The sequence below is a fragment of the Tasmannia lanceolata genome, unplaced genomic scaffold, assembly GCF_043159265.1.
Source record: "Tasmannia lanceolata isolate RefF3 unplaced genomic scaffold, GAP_Taslan_0.1 ptg000037l, whole genome shotgun sequence".
Classification (NCBI taxonomy): Eukaryota; Viridiplantae; Streptophyta; class Magnoliopsida; order Canellales; family Winteraceae; genus Tasmannia; species Tasmannia lanceolata.
The window spans coordinates 53,966,672-53,981,870 of NW_027518714.1; the positions used below are offsets into that span (position 1 = coordinate 53,966,672).

General features: G+C 38.9%; 1 protein-coding gene across 3 annotated transcripts in view; it reads left to right on the top strand.

The window, feature by feature from the left end:
- Positions 1-2,945: 2,945 nt before the first annotated feature.
- Positions 2,946-15,199, top strand: part of LOC143862168 (NADH dehydrogenase ubiquinone complex I, assembly factor-like protein (DUF185)) — a 53,532-nt gene continuing 41,278 nt past the window's right edge. The window contains exons 1-4 of one of the 3 annotated variants that reach the window (XM_077373167.1): positions 2,946-3,292; positions 3,368-3,450; positions 3,751-3,862; positions 4,691-4,773. In XM_077373167.1, coding sequence (XP_077229282.1) covers positions 3,223-3,292; positions 3,368-3,450; positions 3,751-3,862; positions 4,691-4,773 — 348 coding nt within the window. In that variant the 5' untranslated portion in view covers positions 2,946-3,222. The remainder of the gene's footprint in view (positions 3,293-3,367; positions 3,451-3,750; positions 3,863-4,690; positions 4,774-15,199) is intronic. The other 2 variants (XM_077373166.1, XM_077373165.1) reach the window with 2 other exon arrangements.

Below are 15,199 nucleotides of genomic sequence, written 5' to 3' on the forward strand. Positions count from 1 at the left end.
TCCTATGGACATATCCATGATCCATCCCTATATAAAAAACAACACAAATGTAAAGGAGCTTTTCATGCTCTGCACACTCTCTCCCTCCCAAGTCTCCCCCCAGTTGAATGATTTTATGATCTAAGAAAAATGTCTAGAGTCGTGATGGGGTCCAAAATATGCAACCAATCGGCTGTTGACACGTGGCCCTCACAGGGACCACTGCAAAGCCCACACCTGTCCCCTGCTAGGTATGCTGCCTGGACCAATCAGGGACTTCCACCTGCCCTTACTAGGCATGAAACCTGGTCCAGTCAGGTGCTACCACCTGTCCTGGACAGGTGGCTCAGAATCACTATAAATAGCCTTCACTTGTGCTAAGGTGAGGGTTCTGAAATCTAAGACCCTTAGTGTTTTGCTCTGACATTGCTCTGCACTCCTGCTCATACTGACTTGAGTGTCGAAGCGTCCGTCCGGAGCACCACTCCGGGTCGGTCTTCTGACCCTTTGTCTTCTTGTCTGTGCCCTTGTGCAGCGCAGGACTCCATCAGCCCTTCAGGCCCGGATCAGCCCTTCAGGCATAGATCAGCCCTTCAGGCACAGATCAGCCCTTCAGGCCCAGATCAGCCCTTCATGCACAGATCAGCCCTTCAGGCCCAGATCAGCCCTTCAGGCAGAGATCAGCCCTTCAGGCCCAGATCAGCCCTTCCGGCCCTACCATAACCTGTTACCAATTTTAGACCTAACAAGTCGATTTACCGATAAAAAAAATAATCCAAAAATATTTAAAAACAAGCTAACCTATCTGATTCTTCGAAAAATGCTACCGAAGATGATAAGTGTCTGAAATAAACGTTGGGGTACCGTAGTCAGAGAAATTCTTCAAATGGGACGAAGGAAAACCAAGAACAAGGGGAAGAAATAGAGTGAAAGGGCGAAAATGCAAATGTAAAAATTCATAACAATGGCAGAGGGGATTTAGCATGCAAATTTTTAAGAGCAATAAAAAATTAGCACCCTAAAATGATAATTAATAGTAGTAAATTTGTTCCTTAATTAGCGGCAATAAAAAAATTATGGATTTTAAGAGTGGCAAAAAATTTGGAGTGCCATAAACTGTTCTTTAGAGGCAACACATATTTATGGTTTTAAGAGCGTTCAAAGAGGATAAGTGTGGGAAAAATGCAATTGAGAGTAGTCAATTTATTCTTTAGAACCATACTTGTTCTAGTTTATTTAGAGCAACAAAACCCAACTAATAGAGGCAAAAAATTAAGTGTAGTAATTTTTTCTAGAGGATGCTAGATTGACAGTCGCCCTTGCAAAAGCCGGGTAAAAAGGTGCCCCACATTGGTCAATATCCATTTATGACCGTTAAGGTTGTAATTTTCTGTGCCATCATAATGGCTATTCACCAGTGGGGGCGCACTTTTATCTGGTTTTTGCAAGGGTGCTTGTCAGCCTAGCATTTCTAGTGATTTTCATTCTTTTCTTTTTATTACTTATATTCATTGTTTCTATTAGAATAATGATATGGTAAATAAGTAGGGGACGAAGGGCGTATGAACACGTAAAGGTCGTACGATAAAGGTGCCACCATTGATATTTGATCCAACAGCAGCTCCTCAAAAAGTGAGCTGCTGTTGGATCAAATGTAAAGGATGGGATGATGAGTACTTGTTCATAAGGCCCTTCATCATATAATTTCTCCGAACAAATAGTCTATTCGCACATTAGCAATCTTGCTCTTTGATTTTTGGCTTTTTATCCACCCCTCCCATGCCATGTGACATGTGAGGATTTATTCGGTTCCACTCTCAATCTCCGTAGCAGCACTCTAAATAAAATATCTATATAAATAAGGAGGAAAATAGAAACAAATTAGAAAAAACCTAAAAAATGATTGTAAAGATAGAGACGAGGAAGAACAATAGAAGGGAAATGTTATCAGCACAACCTTATTTTGATATTTGTAAAAAACCCAGCTGCCTTTTTTTCTTTAATTGGTTCGCAAGAGGTTTTCGGGAAGGGAAATGATACAACTATGTTTTGATATATGCGCTCACCTATCTTGTCTTCCAGTATTTAAAGAGCGGTCAAAAGGTCATTACGGTTCACAAAAAACCATTACAAGCCAATTAAAAAAGAAAAAACAAGCTAAAGCTCTTTAAATATCAAAATATGGTTGTGTTGATATCATTTCGCTTATTTTATTTTTTCTTATTCTTCCATTTTAACTATAGTATGTCAATTATGGTACTTCAACAAAAAGAAGAGGAAGAAAAAGAAAATGAAGAAAGGAGAAGATGAAGAGAGAAATAGAGATTATAGTAACTGTTCACTTGCGTTCCCGAGAAAGCAAATCCCTGGAAAACAACCTCTTTTTTCCTTGACAATACAGAATTCTGGTGTTCACTTTCTTTCCTGAGAAAGTAACAAGCCTAGGTGGAAAATGACAAATAATGACATGGAAATTGCCAAAAATGATGTGGAAATGTCTCTTTTCTCACAAGTGTGGGAAACCAAATCTCACTATTTTGGTCGGATTTGCTTTCCCGGAAAAACTAGTGACAAAAGGTGGGCAAGCAGTTTCTCGTGAAACCTTTTCCTGCACAGTTCCTGCGCACATGAACAGGCGCGAGAAACCTTTTCCTACACAGTTTCTCTGGATTTCTTTTCCTAATTCCATGTCAGATTCCCGGGAGACCTTTTCTTTTCCTTTTTCGGGAAAACAAGTGAACAAAAGAGGAAAAGTCAAAATTGGAAAAAATTATTCGTGAAATGTAGATAGAGGGGTATTAGGTCTTTTTAAAACAAGGAAAAATTGCCAAGGTGGGACTCCAAAATACAAGAATTGTGAACTGGGGACACCCTTTTCAAAAATTGTTAAAGAGGGTTGATAACCCCTTTTTGAGAGTTTGATAACCCCATTTGGAGGGTTGGTAACTCCCTTTTAGAGACTTGATTAACCCCATGTCGTCCCTCTCTAACAAATTTTCAAAAGTGTGTCCCCCGTTCACAATTCTTGCATTTTGGCGTCACCATTGGCAATTTTTCTTTAAAACAAAGACAAAAATTGGGGTGGCGCTAACAAAAACTAGGCATTGGCACCCCAAATTTATCAGTAGAGAACCCGAACCCTCTCCAAAGTAACCCATTTTTCTCTTCCTCTCTCCCGCTTCGAAAGAACTTCAAAATTTTCTTACTCCAATCACAATCTGCTACTGTGCCGGGCGAGATATAATGATGCTTTTTCGCCGAGCCAAAACCCCTCCTCTTCTATTCGCCTTTCATTCCTCCAAACCCTACCAAGGTATTTCTCTCTCTCTCTCTCTCTGCCAAACCCTAACATAATAATTCATTGCACCTTATGGGTTTCTTTCTGCAGTCATTTCTTGGCAAAACCCACCATTGCGTTGTCCATCTTCGTCCTTCTTCTCCACAGACATTGTTGGCGATTCACCTATTCTTGTGAGATAACGTGATTTCTCTCTTCGGATATTACTATTTTTAGGGTTTTGGGCACTCGTTAAGGTGCATTGGAAACATAATTTAACACCCATTTTGAGAATGTTTTGAGATTTTTACAAATGTTTAAGATTGGAAACATATGTAAAATTATGTTTCCATTGCACCTTAGGGAACTCTTTCACAAAACCCTTATTTTTATTAATCGCCTCTCTTTTCACTATCTCCGTCTTAATCTTTTTGTTTCTGTTCATTCTTGCTGCCATTCAAAATCGATCATTTATGTTCCTTATCTTCTCATAGGTGCGAGATTTCATTCATTCAGCATTATACGACCCAAATCATGGGTACTTCTCCAATAGATCAGGGCCAGTTGGGTTTCTTGACAAGACCATCAAGTTCAATCAGTTGAAAGGTAGGTGGTTCTTGCTATAAGAAGTTAAATCTCTCTCTGATTATGTTGAATCTGTGCAAGAAATATGTTACGGGCCTAGATGGGACCCACTTATGATGGAATAAATTAATTTAGATTTTATTAATTTTAGGATTTGATTTGTAGTTGTTTGGGATGTGTAGGAGTTTTAGAAATAAGGATTATCTAGATTCGGGCTTTTCTTTAAATAACCTTCTTAGATGAATGAAGGAAATTGTTTCTGAAAGTGTCTTTGTGCACAAAAGAGGATTGATCCTTCCCTCGAAGTGGATCAAGAGGCTGATCTTCCCTATAAGAAAATCAATCACGTTAAGAACTGATTCGGGTTCGTAACAAAATAATTGGAGTTGTAAAGGTCCTGACTTTCTAAGTTCTACTAGAAATCACATTTTTTTACTGAATTATTTTTCTTGAAAAGTCACTGACATGGTAAGAAAGAATAAAGAAAATATTCCATAAGTTGCTAATAAGTATTTCAAAAATGTCAATGAATTGATTTCATGCTCCATTATGCTATTTTTATTATTGCGATGGCAACAATTAAAGGTAGTTTGGACCATTTAAAAAAAAAAGATATTTTGTTACACAGTAGAAACTTCTCTTGTTGTATATTTTGAGACTTCGTTGTCAAATAATGATCAAGTTCCTGGTTGGGGTGGTCCGAATGTGGCTGGATTGAAGATCTCATTCTACTTATCTTTTGTCCTTCGGAAGCAGTGCTTTCTCAGATAATTAAATTCAATTGCATTTTGGATATTATTTTGTAGATCTCTTCCATTTCTCTTGGCATTAATTTTTTATATAATTCAGGCAGGAATGCTTATTTGCGACTTTTGGATAGTCTTTACAAGCAGAATGACATTGCATGGTTTACTCCGGTGGAGCTTTTTAAGGTACACTCTATTCATTAGTTTGTCTGAATTTATGGATAGTCAGTTCTGACACCATAGGGGGATTTTCTCTTAGGCCTTCTTGTAAAGTGCAAAATTAGATGTCTCTGTCTATTAGTCCAATCCAGAACTTTGTTTAGTTTAGGAGGTGAGTTCTATCAAACTACATAATTTCAGATTGTTGCTGTTGGAGCATTTGGTCTTCATCCATTCTATCCTTCTCAGAATATTTAGGGCAACCAGATCACCTTTATTTGATACTATTGTTGGTTAGTAGGTATGTTCTTTAGTCTTAAGATTTGATTCGTGTGAAGGGGCAGTTTATTCTTTTTACCATTGCTATTTTTATTTCCATAAATAAATTTAAAATGGTCAGTTTTAGGCTTCTCATTATCATCTATTATGCTATCGGGTAGTGGAGTCAACTAATGAGTCATTGCCTTTTTTCTTAATACATCTTCTGAAGTAATCCTTTTCCCATTTAGAGCATAGAGTCTTAGATCCTGAATTGTTCCTTTCCCCTTTTCAAGATCTAAAACTAAGACTAGGTTTGGGTTCTACAAATCAAAAGCTTTCAGGAGGTTTCGTCGAAAAACCTTTGCTGGGATTGTGTGGCTGTACATATTGCATCAAAGCTGTAAGGATCATGCAAGATCTGTTGTCAAGAAAAACTTCATTTGATAGTTATGATTTCGGGTACAAAAAGATACAAATTCTTGGCTCACCACTTGAGTTCCATGTTGACCAATAATGGTGCTCGTCCGGATGAAGCTTTGTGAAGAATAACAGTGGATAACTAGTGGAGATAAGGCACCCACTTTGCATTTCAATGAATTAATGTGTGCTGCTGTTGATTCAGTGAAGTACTTCATGATCCGGGTAGAGCATAAACTCCCGGTCCCCCTTTTCTTGGTCTTCTTGTTTTTGTTTCTTGGCCATGAAGACATGAATTGTGGATGGCATGATGCGTAATTGTGGTATGAAATTGGATTTAGGGCCCTACTAAGATCATGGTTTTAAATTTTCCCGAAACGACCAAAATATTTCCATTTCCATCCCCACCGAAACGAAATCTACATGAATTCGTTCCACGTCATTTCCCCGGAAAATTTGACCGAAAAATGGAAAGATGTTATTATTTGTATTTCATTTCTTTATTATAGAGAATGAGATCTGGTAGGCAACATTATTGAACTGCACAACAAAGTAACCGTATCTTATGCATGGGATGTCAGATCGACATGGGACAAATAACATTTCATAACTCTGTGGTATTGACAGAGTTGGGGTCCTTAATGCTCCGTTTGGTTGCCAGTTAAATTTTTGTCCTAGGAAGTTTTAGTCAAATTTTGGTCCAATCCCATGTTTAGTTGCCTTTTAGCACTAGGTTTTTTTTAATCCCACTCTTGCAATGATTGCTTGTGTGGTGAAATTTTAATCCCACTTTTGTAATGATTGCCTTTTAATCCCATCCCAAAATAATCCCAGGAACAAAAATAAACCCAGGAACCAAAAATAAGCTTGAGAAGAATTTTTTTCTTCCCAATAGTTCAAGCAACCAAACAAAGTTTTTTTTTTTTCCCACCATAGTCCGGTCAACCAAACATGGGATAAAGGGGAGACTGGTCATTTTACTTTCTTGTACTTCATTACATTGTACTTTTGTTTCGAATTTATTGTTCCAGACATTTGCGACAACGCATGTCACCATGTGTTCGATGTGATTAAGCCATTAGGATGGCTTTCGTCCGTATTTTATGGTTTCTAAGTATGTATTTGTGCTTATTTTACCATTTCCCAAAGTTTCATCTTTAAATTTCATCATTTGCATTTCTTTTTTTAAAAGAATAAAAAATTTCACCATTTGCATATGTTTCCTTATGTTTCTGTGATTTTACAAGATTCCCACCGAAACCGAAATTTAAAACCTTTACTATGATATGCCAATAGACTTCTCACAGTCAAGGTATATGAGGATTTGTACCACTGGTTAGGGACGAAAGAGGGTGACAAAGATGTCTACAAGCTTGCTAAGATGAGGGAAAGGAAGAGCAGAGGCTTGAATTATATAAAATGCATCAAAGACGAGAATCAAAGATTGTTAGTAAAAGAAACGAGGTTAACGAGAGGTGGATAAGTTACTTCGATAAGTTGTTTAATGGAGAAGCTGTAGCGAATTTGTGAAAACTTGATAACGCTTTTGATGATACAAATCAGAGGTTTGTTCCTAGAATCCGAACATCAGAGGTAAGAGTAGCTATGAAAAATATGAAATTAGGTAAGGCTAGGGGGTCTAACGATATTCCTATTGAGACTTGGAGATGCTTGGGTGATGTGGGTTTGGTTTGGTTGACTAGATTATTTAACAATATTTTGAAGACTAAGAAGATGCCTGATGAGTGGAGGAATAGTACATTAGTACTTATTTATAAGAATAAAGGGGATATTCAGAGTTGCACCAATTACCGGGGAATTAAGCTAACGAGTCACACCATAAAGCTTTAGGAGAGGGTAATTGAGCATAGACTAAGAAAATAGACTAAGGTGTCAGATAATCAGTTTGGCTTCATGCCCGGACGATCGACTATGGAAGCTATCTTCTTGATTAGGCGGTTAATGAAGAGATTTAGAGAAAATAAAAAGGACCTTCATATGGTTTTCATTGATTTGGAGAAAGCGTATGATAGGGTTCCCAAGAGTGTTATGTGGTGGGTCCTTGAAAGGAAAAAAGTGCCTACTAAATATGTTGATGTGATTAAGGATATGTATGATGGAGCAGTAACTAGTGTCAGGACCACGGATGGCACGTCTATTGAGTTTCCAATAACAATAGGACTGCACCAAGGATCAGCTCTAAGCCCTTATCTTTTTACGCTAGTTATGGATGAGCTTACAGAGGGTATCCAGGATGAGGTGCCGTGATGTATGTTATTTGCAGATGACATAGTATTAATTGATGAAACCAAAGCAGGATTAAATGCTAAATTAGAGTTATGGAGAACTACTTTGGAATCTAAAGGTTTTAGACTGAGTAAGACTAAGATAGAATATATGGAATGCAACTTTAGTAATGTAAGGAGGCAGGACGAGGACGTAGTAAATATGACTGGACAGGAGGTACCTAAGAGGGATATCTTTCGCTATCTTGGTTCAATTCTGCATAAGGAGAGATTGAAGAGGATGTTAACCATAGAATAAGAGCAGGTTGGTTGAAGTGGAAGCTTGCCTCAGGAGTTCTGTGCGACCGTAAAATCCCTACCAAGTTGAAGGGAAAGTTTTATAAGATAGCTGTGAGGCCAACGATGCTCTACGGCTCAGAATGTTGGGCCACCAAGAAGCAGCACGTGCATAAGATGAGTATGGCGGAGATGCGAATGCTTAGATGGATGTGCAACCACACAAGGTTAGATAGAATTAAAAACGAAGACATCGTAAAAAGGTGGGGGGTTGCACCAATTGAGGAGAAGATGAGAGAGCACCGCTTAAGATGGTTTGGACATATCCAACATAGGCCTTTGGATGCTCCGGTGAGAAGTGGTGACTTGTGCCAAATTGATGGAGTAAAAAGAGGTAGGGGCAGACCGAAAACAACTGGGTAGAAACAGTGAGGAAAAACTTGATAGCTAGGAACAAAACACGGAACATGACCTTGGATAGGATAGAATGTAAGAAAATGATCCACGTAGAAGAACCCAACTAGAACTAGGATTAGAGCCGGGTAGATTCCCTTCTTCATAAATTTTTTCTAAAGGATTCATTTAGCCGACCCCAATTAGTTTGGGACAAAGGCTTTGTTGAGTTGAGTTGACTATGATAAGTCAATGATTGTTTTAGGGTGATGATATTTTCACCCCTGCAGTACGCATTCACCCCCCCCTTTTAACGTGATTTGACATAAAAAAGCCTTAAAGTTGCCCACTGTTCACGTCATAAAGGGGGCGAATGCGTACTGCAGAGGGGGTGAAAATATCATCTCCCTTGTTTTATTGACTGCATTTAATCGTATACATTTATACATATTGGGATAGTAATATATTCAACCTAACTTTTTTGGGGTTTTTGTTCCTAAGAAATTGCCTGTGCACTTAAGAAGGTTGCAGTCTAGGTGTTTTGAGTTTTGACTACCTTGGGCTTTCTGTATCAATCTCCGCTGTAATCAATGTTTTAAATTATGGTTTCTCCATGGTGGCCTTACAGAGGTGGTATGCATGTAGCAACCTCCTGGGCATGTTGCTCAGGAGGATATGTGCTCCTCAGTTTGTCGTCTTCGTAAAGCTTTTATGGGATTAAGCAATCTCCTCGAGCATGGTTTGGGCTATTCAGTGATGCAGTTTTGTGCTTCGGTATGAAGCAGTGTATAGTTGATCATCCAGTCTTCAGCCACCAGTTTTCTGTTGGATATATATATATATATATATATATATATATATATATATATATATATATATATATATATATATAGCAGAAGAGAAAAAGGAGAATTATTGTCCATTTAACACGTCAATGGGGATGATTTTTATCGTTTTTTGCCCTCCCCACATATCTGTACGTACTATCTATGTGAGGGTAAAATCGTAATCTACAAACGAAAAGTACCGACATAGGGTACCTGTCTATGACAATTACGGAAAAAAACTACCGAGAAGAGGTAAAGACATATGATAATGACGAAATAACTACTTTATATTACTCATGCAGGACACTTACCAAATATTGACGGATTCCGGGCACCTGAAGAGGAACAACAATTATGGAAACCTCTATTGATTGGAGGGCTAGGATCAACCTATATCGATTGGAGGGCTAGGATCAGCCTATATCGATTGGAGGGCTAGGATCAACCTATGGAAATGATTTTACGGGCACAACCAATTGATGTTGTGTTCCATCACATGGACGGTTTGGATCAACCTATAAAGCCACATAATTTCAATCTTACCCCCCTCCTTTATGCTTTTTTAATAAAAAATCTATAGGGTGATCTTAACCATCTGATTTAAGAGGAACAACATATTATGGAAACCTTTATAGATTGGAGGGCTAGGATCAGCTTATGGAATGATTTTTGGGGCACAACCTATTTATGTTGTGTTCCATCACATGGACGGTTTGGATCAGCCTATGATGTGGTCCGTAAAGTTCTTTGTCGGCCCGTGCATCACATGGGGTTTTTTTACTAGTGTGTATATATGTATATATATATATATATGTGTGTGTGTGTGTGTGTGTGTGATCGTATATGTGGATGATATTGTGATCATAGGGAATGAGAAAGCTGGCGTACAGAGGTTAAAGACTTTCCTACAATGAGAGTTTTCCACTAAAGACCTAGGTCTTCTTGGGTATTTCGTTGGAATTCAAGTAGCATACTCTCGTTGTGAACTCTCTTTGTCACAAAGAAAATAGGTGCTAGATATATAAGAGGAGACTGGCTTGATGGTGATAAAACCTGCAGCTACACCTATGGATCCGAATGTAAAACTCTTTCCGGATCAGGGAGACTTGTTAGATGACCCTGGTAGATACAGAAGGTTTGGAAAGTTGATCTATCTGACGGTCACCCGTACTGACATCTCATTTGTAGTAGGGGTAATCAGTTAGTTCATAAATTCTCCACGTACCTCTTATTGGGCAGCAGTGATCCAGATCATTAAATATTTGAAGGGCAATCCAAGGAAAAGCTTGTGTTTCAAGAAATATGGTCATGAGAAAATAGAGGGGTCTACTGACGTGGATTGAGTAGGATCTTCAGCAGACGGGAGGTCAACTACTGGATATTGCACATTTTTTGGGGGCAACTTGGTGTCTTGGAGGAGTAAGAAGCAAGATGACGTAGCTAAATCAAGTGCAGAAGCATAATACCGAGCCATGTCTTATACAAGTGGAGAACTGATTTGGTTACACTCCCTCTTTCCAGAAATTGGTATTTCATCTTCATCTCTAGCAAGGCTGCAATCCATTTCGCTACTAATCCAGTTTCCATGAGCGAACCAAACATATTGAAGTCGACTGTCATTCTGTTCGTCAGAGAATTCAGATAGGTGAAATATGCACGGTGTTTACTCGATCATTAGGCCAGCTTGCAGATGTGTTCACCAAACCGTTGGGACCTGCTAAGTTGAAAGATGCTTGTAACAAGCTGGAATATATACATTCCAGCTTGAGGGGGAGTGTTGGATGTATTTACACATAGGGGCATACTTGTCATTTTATATATGTAACTCTATTCCAATAATATATATAACATTTTCGTGTGGGAGAGGGGAATACACAACTCTCTCTCACGTCCTCCATCTCTTCTCTTCTTCTTCTCTCCATCTCTCGTGTAGAAACACAACAGTTTCAATGTGTATTTTGGTTTCGGTATCGTTTCGGTGGAGATGGAAATGGAAACATTCCAGTCATTTCGTGTTGGTTTCGGTGGAAATTTAAAACCATGCCTGTAATCATTTCAACCCATCCAATATAGCTACCCTGTTTCCAGCATTCATTCTGGTTACATAAACCATTTACACATCTGGTCACGGGCAAATGGAGATGTCATTATTTGCTATTTTCTCTCTTTGGTACCTATCACTGTAACTTGGTAGGACTCCCCACTCTTGCCAACAAGTCCACAACAGACACTCTCCTTGTCAGTGGTCTTAGAGGCAATGCTTCCTGTTTTGTTGGTGCGGATATCTGCTTTGAATCATACCTTCCTCCATCAATCATCAATGGAGCATCATGGTTTGATGATCATTGAGAATCAGTACTTCAAAGAGGATGGCACCCCGTCTTTCAGGTTTTAGGCTACCTGACTTGGACAAATTGTCGTTCTCCCAACCTTGGCCCGCTTGCGTTCAGATCCTACTCAACTTAGGTACCATCAGCTTGCCCGTCACAGGCGCTGAATCGGTCCTTTTCTACCTGGCTCTTTCGTAATGCTCTCTATAATAAATGGAAGTCAAGAATCTCCTATTCTAGTACTTTTTGTTTCCAGCTTGCAAATTTTGAAACTTAGATATGGTCCCATAAAGTTTTGGAGAATAAACAGTGCCGCAGGGATGTAGCTGTCATCCATTCTGTCCAATTCCACACGTTCCATAATTAGGAGAGGTGTTAGAAGAAAATAAATTAAAGCTTGGTGAATACATGGAAATGCACTAATCAAGAAAATTGTAGGCAATCACTGTTTCATTGAAAAGAGAAGTGACCAGTCTACAAATATGGCATGAGAAGACCTATGGATGAATCCTCTTCATAAAGATCCATTCTGGATTGATCGAAGCTTCTTTCAACATAACTATGAAAGGTAGTTACATTACATATTCCAACCAGCCACAAGGGGAACATCATGACCCCAGCGGAATCGTATTGGCCCATTTGTTAACAATCTCGTCTCATTTGAAGCACCAAACTTGGCACCTGTGATATCTCCACCCTTCGGTAGTAAATTCACATTGACTTGGATTGGAGAAAATGCAACATTAGTCTTTCGATCTCTAGCTTACCTATGTACCCCACACGCTTTAGTTTTGATTGAAATTGGCGAGCCAATGAATTATGGTTAGTGATTCATAAACTAGATACTATTGGTTGTAACTGAACTGGAGTACCATCCGCGGAATTACAACATGCAAATAGTTGATCATTGTGCCTTATGTAGAAGCAGGAGAGATTGAAGATCATATGTTTCTGCATTGCAGGACTGCCGAAGAGATTTGGTGTCCCATTCTTGGGAGATTTGGGTTGTCGTGGGTCTTTTCAGAGCGGATGGTCCATTTCCTAGCATGTTGGTTTTTCGATCCATGGGGGAGGAGGGGGAGGATATTATGGACAACGACGTTGCTGGCTTTGATATGAGTTATCTGGAAGGAAAGAAACGATCGTATCTTTAGAGGATTGGTAAAAAACTCGTATTATTTATATATTAAAGCAATATCGCTAACAATAGCTTGGGTGAAAATTCTTCCCTGTTTTAGGTTCATTTCTAGTACCGACCTGCGGAGATTAGTGTTGCATGGATTCGGATTCGTGTGTCGGGATCCGACACGGATTCGAGGTGTCGGATTTCGCAAATCCCCAAAAGTAGGATTCAAATTCGGTAATTTTTAATTAAAATAAAGTTTTCAAATTTAAAAATAAATAAATAAATAAATAAATATATATATATATATATATATATATATATATATATATATATATCTGTGTGTGTGTCTATACATATATATTCAAGGGTAGAGGGTTGGGGTGAGTTTTGTATTAAGAGCTTAGTTATAAATTCCGTTCTGGTCGCCGTTCCGTTTTGACTACCGGAACGTTCGTTCCGGTGTTTCGGCCGTTTCGTCCGGCGTTCGGGTCGAAAAAAATAGTTAAAAATATGAAAAAATAGAAATTGTTAGAAAAATATAAGAAACACTTAAATGAACTAAAAGACATCTTTATTACTTAAAAACCAAAGTTTAATACAACTAAGACATAAAAAAGTAGAACATAGAAGAACAAAAGCCAAATACATAGTGCCAACCACATCTCATATCATCTCTAAATCTAAATCAAAATGGTGGTGAATCTGGTTGATGATCATCATACTCAACCGACTGGTAGCCCTCATCATCGCCGTCACCACCACCTCTTGGAGGAGTGTCCTCAAGGTTTGCGTCCTCGTCCTCGTCGTTGGCTGCATCAACTCTCGAAGGCGCTTCAATATTTTTCCATCCAATGTCGTCTGGTGTCAGAATGGTATCTTCATCTTCCGCAACCTAATCCATCATAACATCTAGGTGATCTATACTCAGTGGGTCGCTAGTGGTAGAAGATCTTCTGTTTAAGTCCCTGAAAAAAATGTCCAACATAAATTAGTAAGTAATACTTCAAATTTAAAGGCACGTGGTGAAATATGAGAAAATTAATTTCAATTCAACTAAGTAGCATACCTTTCTCGAAACTTGAGGTTGTAATGGACAAATACCAAGTCATTCAACCTCTGGTGCTCCAACCTGTTTCTTTTTGCCGAGTGGATGTGCTCGAAAGTGCTCCAGTTCCTTTCACATCCAGTAGCACTACAGGTTTGGCTGGAAATTCTGACGGCGAAACTCTGTAAGTTCGGGACGTCATTTCCAAACTGGTTCCACCATGCAACTGTAAAGTAAACAATAATAGTTAAGCATTTACCTGTAGAAATTTTAAATAAAATATACTTAATTAAATGAACAAACCAATATACCTGGTCCCAATCTGCCTCGGCTGTGGATTGCCATCTTCATTACAAACATGCCAGTGGACTCCCGATAATTCTCAATCTGACTGGTGATGGTGTCCTGTGTAACTTCATCAGGTACTAGTCGATTAATACATTCAATCAAACCTCGGGTGACTTCATGATGCTTGGAGAGTGTAGGACTGAAAAATAGAGCAGGGTTAAGAAAGTATCCCGCTACATGGAGGGGATTGTGAAGCTGTTTGTCCCATCTTTGGTCAATAATCCTCCAGATGGGAGCATAATCTGACTTCTTGTTCTTTAGCCTAGCCTTAATGTTTTCTTTGGCCCTATCTATGGCCTCATATATGTAACCCATTGTTGGTTTGTCTTGCCGGTCTACCAAATGCAGCACCCTCACCAATGGCTCGCTGATGTTTAGAATATGCTTGTAGTTGTCTCAAATTGTTTATCCAACACTGTACTCACGGCCTCTTCAGTCAATCCATGTCGAATGTACCTACTAGCAGCATACTTATCAGACACGAACATCTGTTGTAGGGCTTTCCTATGAAGCACTAGACTTTGTATACTAATGAAATTGGTAGCAAATCTAGTCCACGCAGGACGACATAAGTCCCTCCCACCCGTGAATTTCTGTCTCATCAAGTTCAATAGAGCTGCGTGGTTGTAGATAAACCTCGTAATCTTTCGAGCCCTGTCAATTGTGCTTCCTATGAGAGGAAACATATCTGGTTTGCCCAAGTGCTCTAAAATCAAGTCTAAACAATGGGCTGCACACGGAGTCCAGAAGAATGTGGCATATTTGATTTTTAACTTATTCCCAGCAGCTTTATAACTTGGCTCACTATCAGTTATAAACTGCACCACATTTTCCGGACCTAACTCCAAAACAATCTCATCAAAAATTGCAAACAATGCCTCAGCATTCTTCACTACGCCAGATGCATTAACAGGTTTAAGGAAAACTACTCCTTTAGGACAGTACACCAAAAAGTTAATTAAGGCACGTTGTTTGGTGTCTGTTCATCCATCGGCCATAATATAATGCAACAGCCACTAGTTTTCCATGTATTCTTAACTTCCCCCAAGTAGTTGTTTACATCTTCTATAGTTTTCTTCAATATCCCCTCCCCTCCCCCCGTAAATCGTGAAAAGAAGGCGCCTTATAACCTGAGCCTACTGCATTTATGGCATCAAACATTAGCTGCCAATATGGTGAATTAG